Below are 6,000 nucleotides of genomic sequence, written 5' to 3'. Positions count from 1 at the left end.
TGGCCTACATGGTTATATTATTTGTGCATGTCATATCGAAAGTTGTTATAACTCTGTAGTTACTAAAATGATTGAATAACATTACTTGCAAACGTAAATGTTTAACTGATTCTACTGCATATGACTTCCAAATGAAAATGAATGTGTTTATAATCGATTTAATGCACGCGACAAACATAGGGAGTTCTTTGCGCTGTTTCTACTGCTCTCCGGTATCCACTTCTATTCTGGTCCACCTTAAAAGTGCTCCGACTGTCCGTGTATGATTTCCTGACAACGCCCCATGCCAAAAACGATAGGCCAATTTTACCTGCTGTAAAAGAGCAGCTCCGAAGCTGTTCAAAGGGTTGGGTTGGGCTACGGCAAAATCTACCCCTTTAGAATAAGTATTTTATTGTTTGTTTGGGGGTCTGGAGAGACTGGACTTCTCACGGAAAAAGAACAGGATCACGCACATATTAGGCTATTCATTCAGGGGAATTTTCCTAAAATTGCTTAATCCCCCAAACACTTCTGGATTTTCACCGCGCATCTAACACGGTCGACTTTGACCGCCTGGGTCTGTCTACGTCGCGTTGCGGGAGATCTGCGTTACAAAGAGACCTCTCTATTTTTACATGTTTTTTTTAATTTATTTTACCTTTATTTAACTAGGCAAGTCAGTTAAAGAACAAATTATCTTTGAAGGGATTCACTTATGTCTGGATATTAATTTCCCTTGTTATTTGAGAACTGTCTGTGAGGAAGACAGTGAATTTTATTTTGTTGGTGTTTAAACATTTTTTATAGCCGATTTACAGCAGAAGCGTCACCATGTTGAGTAACGCTGGAGTCTATGCTGTCAAAAAGCGGAAGAAGCCTGTTCAGAAAACGTAAGGATGTCATTTAAACCTGTTTGACCAGACAATAAATGTTTTGGGAAGTTCGATTTAGGTCTAGCATGAGCTAGATAGTCTACAGAATCGTGCATGATTCTAACATTTGCAACATGTCTTTTCCCGACTATATATACCAAATATATTGACATTTTATAATGCAATTTCTCACGAATGTGCTAATGCAAATACAATGTGTGCATTGCATACATTATAATGTCAAGTGAGTTATTTAACTCTCGTTCGATGTAATTTCAGTAACAGCCAATTCAATGGCGTATTCAATAGCCAGGTGAGATATAATTAATATGTTTAAGCTTTACATTGGCTATTTATCCATGCACCTAAATATAATCATTTACTTCGTGCTGTTGGATTATTTTCTTCATAAATGGTTATTAGTGTTGGTCTATTACTAATTTTCTACTCTTTCTTCTGGGGTAACTGGCTTTCTTTCTACACAGACAGTGGATAAAGTCTCACGTTTACGCAAGCAAAGCTTGTAATAGTGCATGTGTGTTGTGTTGATGTGTTGCTGTAAATTTATGCCTGACCAGAAGTTCTTGTGCCTCCATTTAGTTTTCACCGGGTCACCTTAAGAATCTCTCATCGTGTATAGTTTTGGTCTGGCATGGAAATAGTACTCTTGCATTAATCACAATCAAGTTTGAGAGTCGGCTGCGCTCTCACGCGATGCTTAAAGGAGGGCGGGGTGCGCGGGATGATCGCTGGCCTGAAGTATGTTATTGTAATCTGATATACGGTTTCTTCTCATTATGCGAAAACACTTCTGCGTCTTTTCTACTTTTTTCGTTTAAGCATATTTTTTTGACACGCACTGTTATTGCACAACCCAGTTACAAAAGACACGTATGTTTTATAATGCCGTTTTTCGCGACTAAGTAAGATTTACTAATAGCTTGGCTGGAAAAAAACAAAACTTCCTTCATGGAAAATTTAAGCGGTGCAATATGTTTGTACTTTTCCACTGTTTCCACTTTTTTTTTTATGATTCCAATAAAGTATTGAGAATGTTTCACGTGCATGAATAATTAATAACACCTATATAAGTTTGCTTACTATAATATATCCTAAAAATAAAATGTTAAAACGTTGATTTAACCAGGTTAATATTAGTTCATTACCATCTTCATGTAGTTATTTTCATGCATTCTAAATGTATTTTCTTTAGGCATGACATGTTGGATTTGTCAAAACAACCAGACAAAATTGATGGAATGTGTTACAGCTATATGTGCATGTGTGCTTGTGGGCATGTGTCTGTTGAACGTCTATGTTCTCCATGTTAGTGAAATCATATACAGTTTTTTCAAATAAACCTTTCCCAGTATAAATCCCACATCAAAAATAAGTAACTTTAGACATGTGCCTGTGTGGACGTATGTCTCTGTCTTTGTGAAGATGTGGGGCTGTTCAGAGAGGCCTAAGGTTTCCTGGACAGCCATCTGGGTTTTGCAGCACAAAGGCACCATGAGACTGACTGTAAAAAAAACTGTGGTCACTGCATAGTAGCATTCCAAAAGGGTTCTGTCCATCTGAATCTCTCATTTCTTTGTCAATTTTTTTTCTCTCGCCTTTGCTCATAGGCCTACGGCATGCTTTCATACATTTCTGCCCTCGTGTTTTCAGTAAGTTAAAGCATTCTACAAGTGGTTATATGCCTAATCATGTTAGACCAAATATGTGCATTACAGTAAAGATATCCAATAATATATTTTTAGTAATTGTAACTATTCTTTCAATATAAATGACAGATTGTTCTGTTAGGCCTCTAAATGTACAATTGAAAAGTACATGGACAACTTACACATTAGTACTATTGTAATTGCATAGTTAAGTTGCCTACCTGATGTAAAGTGTTTAACATATACAGTATATCTGAGACATTTCTACATCAGGTTGTGATTACTCCCAGAGCCCACTGTGTGACAATATGACTTAATTATTTCCTTAAGGTCATTAAAGTCTTTGTGGGAAAGATTGTGGGAAGGTGTGTGTTGTGTGTGTGTGTGTTTGCATGGTAGCTTAAGTAGCATGTGCGTGTTTGTATCCGTTTGTGAGTGTGAGAGAGTTACAGTTGATTAAGATAAAATGTATTATTGAATGTTAAATTTTGTGGCAGAACACACTGTTCATAAGTAGATTTCCAATGATTTGTATGGTGTTACAGTTGTTAATCTGTTTCAGAACACGACAAAAAGCTTATTATGAGAGTGCTTACCATGTTCTGCTGGTGTCAACATTATTGTTGGCCAACAGCGAGGTAGGGGGATTAGTATGTCTCTACTAGCTAACAATGGGGGAAAGGTAGGTGTGTGTGTGTGTGTGTGTACACAGAGTCTAGCTGATAAAGGTGAGGCAGAAAGCCAAAACAAATCTTATGCACAACAGCATAGTGGCTTATTGTTCTATGGTTGTCTCATATCTACAGGGAGGCCTCCACAACAGCCTCAACTGTATACATCAAGTCACTGTTCTCAGCTGAACTTAGGCCACAACAGAAATTCACTAGGACCAGTTTGTTCTAACTGCAGCCTACATGTCAGACCAAAGACATATGTTAACAAACGTTTAGATGAAAAATGTACCTGAGTGTGCTACTGTTGTTTATGTGGAGAAAAAACCCCACTCTACTTTCAACCTTAAATAATGCTTAATAACGCTACACTGTCTCTTTTATGTTGCCCCGCCTGATCTGGGGAATGGGTTTTAGTTCGAGACAAGAGACACTTTCTTTGAACAGAGTAACAAGGATGGTAATACCATCGTGATTACCAGCCTTCATAGCCAGGCTTTCTTCTTCGTACAGGCAGCACTCACTCAGTTTCCTTGCCAGGAGAGATGCCCTCCTGGCTGGCTACAGGACAACTTGAAGTGGGGTGTCCATACGTTACGGTGGTGTGGAGCCGTAGCGGATGAAACAGATCAATCCATTTCATCCGCAACTAACAGAGCTTAGGTGCAAGGAATGTTCAGAGCACCTCAGGAACAGATAAATGGAAGGAAGATGTCGGCGAGTGGATATTGTGAAATAAAGTAGCTCTCTCTGTGTGTAGCCTTTCCTTCAGTGTTTCTGTAGTGTAGTAAGCTGTCCTTCATTAGAGTGCTTCAGTGCTGTTTATGCTAAATGTCATGTGCTGTTTGAGTGAGTGACCTCTCCAGTCCACCATGTGGCTGAATAAGTCCATGGTTTCAAAGTTGTTAGATCTGATTGCATGATTGTAGTTGTGGGTGCATCCTACACATTTTTGGATATATTCTCGGCCTGTTCAAAATACTTTCATGATCCCCAAACCACCCACTTTGAGCAGACAAAAGCATCCCGATTGCATTACAACGTACTCTGTGCAACATGAATCCCTTTGAATCAGAGTGAAGGGTCTTTGGGTTCAGCCATGTCTTTTTGCACTTTAAATAGACTATCCATGAGAGAGGAAGGGAGAGAGATGAGGTAAACCTAGTTTGCTCTAACTCTTTAACAATGACTGCCCTGATGTCTGTGTCTGGAGTCCCATGATGCACTGCAACCGAAGGTGGAAAAAATGGGTCTGAATACTGGCATTTGTCTCCGCAGGCGTTTTTGAAAAGTGAGGTCAGTCTTGCTCTATTTCTGGTTAGGTATTGCTTGGGTCTAAGGCCGGGAATTGAATTATGGCTGTATTCCCTGCAGGAAATTCAATAGGGAAGAGGGGAAAAACCTATACCTATGATCATCGGCAGTTTCTGTAATGGGAAAGTCACACAAACTATGGGAGAAACAGCTCTGTGAGGAAGGTGGAACCCTTGAATTTGGGAGAAGGGGAGATGTGTGGTTGTTGAACCTGACCAGCAGCTGTTATCTCCTGCTGTTCACTAGCCTACACTAGTTTGGGTTGGGTCTTGTGTTGAGTTGGACTGTTGTATTGAAATGGATTAAAACCTTATATAGTCCACTTATCATGGTTTTTCTCCAGTTGGTGTGAATATGCTTTTTGTCCCCTGAGGATTCATTGTCTTACTGTTACAGTATGTGTTACAGGCACTGTTTGAACAAAGCCCTTGAGATAAATAGCAGCTGCCACTCCTCCAACCCTTAACCCACATTTGAAAACGTTTAATGGTGTACTGAAGTCGTCCACTTTTGCTCCAGCAGGTGTGAGGGGAGTTGTAGCCTCCTGACTCCCATGGTTTGGGTTTAGGGTATGTGTCATCTCCCTCCCTCCCTCCCTCTCTTCCAGTCCCAGCATGCTTGGCTTGAGCCTGAGCATGTGTGTCTGATTTGCAATTAATGCCATGTGTGGTGGTCAACAATGGTGGTCCCAAGACTTCATCACACAGTTGCTCCTGAAGTGAAATAGAACATGAGCTCAACAAAACAAACAAAGACCATGAGTAGCCTCTGATGTGGCCAAAAATACTTAGTTTTGACACAGTGGAAATGAGAAAAAAAACAACTAATTTAAGGCCTCAAGGTTGCATTGGAATTATTAAATAGATGTGAACGTTTGTAGACATTAATAACTGTCCATCTTTGTTAATTGTAATTTTTCCACTATTCCAATACAGGCTTTTTGTTTTGCATTGCAGGACGTTCAATATTGGATAAACTGTAGAGAGGAGTGATATTTGTATAGTGCATGCCAGCAGATGCACTGTAGGGTGTTCAATGCTTTTCTACTTAAAGCAGGCCATCCCTCTGGCCTCAGGCGCTGCGATTGTCTCGTCTGACTCCTATCTCAGTAGGCTAATGATGCATGATGACTCACATTATAAAACAGTGTGCTTCACTATGTTTATTAGTCACGTTTATGAGTTGCATCGTCTTTCCTGCTTTCGGGCAAGAGTGGCGTACCACATTGCTCAGTGGGTTTCAATACTGTGTGCGGCGCACCACTATTGCTCACTGGGTTTCGATACTGTTCATGTTTTTATTAGTGTGTCATACACCAGTGATGGGAAGTTTGGGTGTTTTTACCGACTTTTCAACTCATTCAGTCAAAAAAACATGAATTTGTTTATTTGATTCAGTAATGCCTAGAGCACGCAGGACCCACTACCGGCGAACGATGGATTAAAAACGTGAAAGAATCATGATTCTACAAGCCTCTACTTCGCCACGGGGGGC

At 40.0% G+C, this 6,000-nt stretch overlaps 1 protein-coding gene across 1 annotated transcript in view; it reads left to right on the top strand.

Moving 5' to 3' along the window:
- The first annotated feature begins 302 nt into the window (after positions 1-302).
- The window catches only part of LOC112237339 (aryl hydrocarbon receptor), a 50,615-nt gene continuing 44,917 nt past the window's right edge, over positions 303-6,000 (top strand). The window contains exon 1 of the mRNA XM_024405930.2: positions 303-872. Within this exon, the coding sequence (XP_024261698.2) occupies positions 814-872 (59 nt within the window). The 5' untranslated portion in view covers positions 303-813. The remainder of the gene's footprint in view (positions 873-6,000) is intronic.

This window comes from Oncorhynchus tshawytscha, linkage group LG03 (assembly GCF_018296145.1).
Source record: "Oncorhynchus tshawytscha isolate Ot180627B linkage group LG03, Otsh_v2.0, whole genome shotgun sequence".
In the NCBI taxonomy this organism is placed as follows: Eukaryota; Metazoa; Chordata; class Actinopteri; order Salmoniformes; family Salmonidae; genus Oncorhynchus; species Oncorhynchus tshawytscha.
This window is presented reverse-complemented; position numbering and strand designations above follow the sequence as displayed.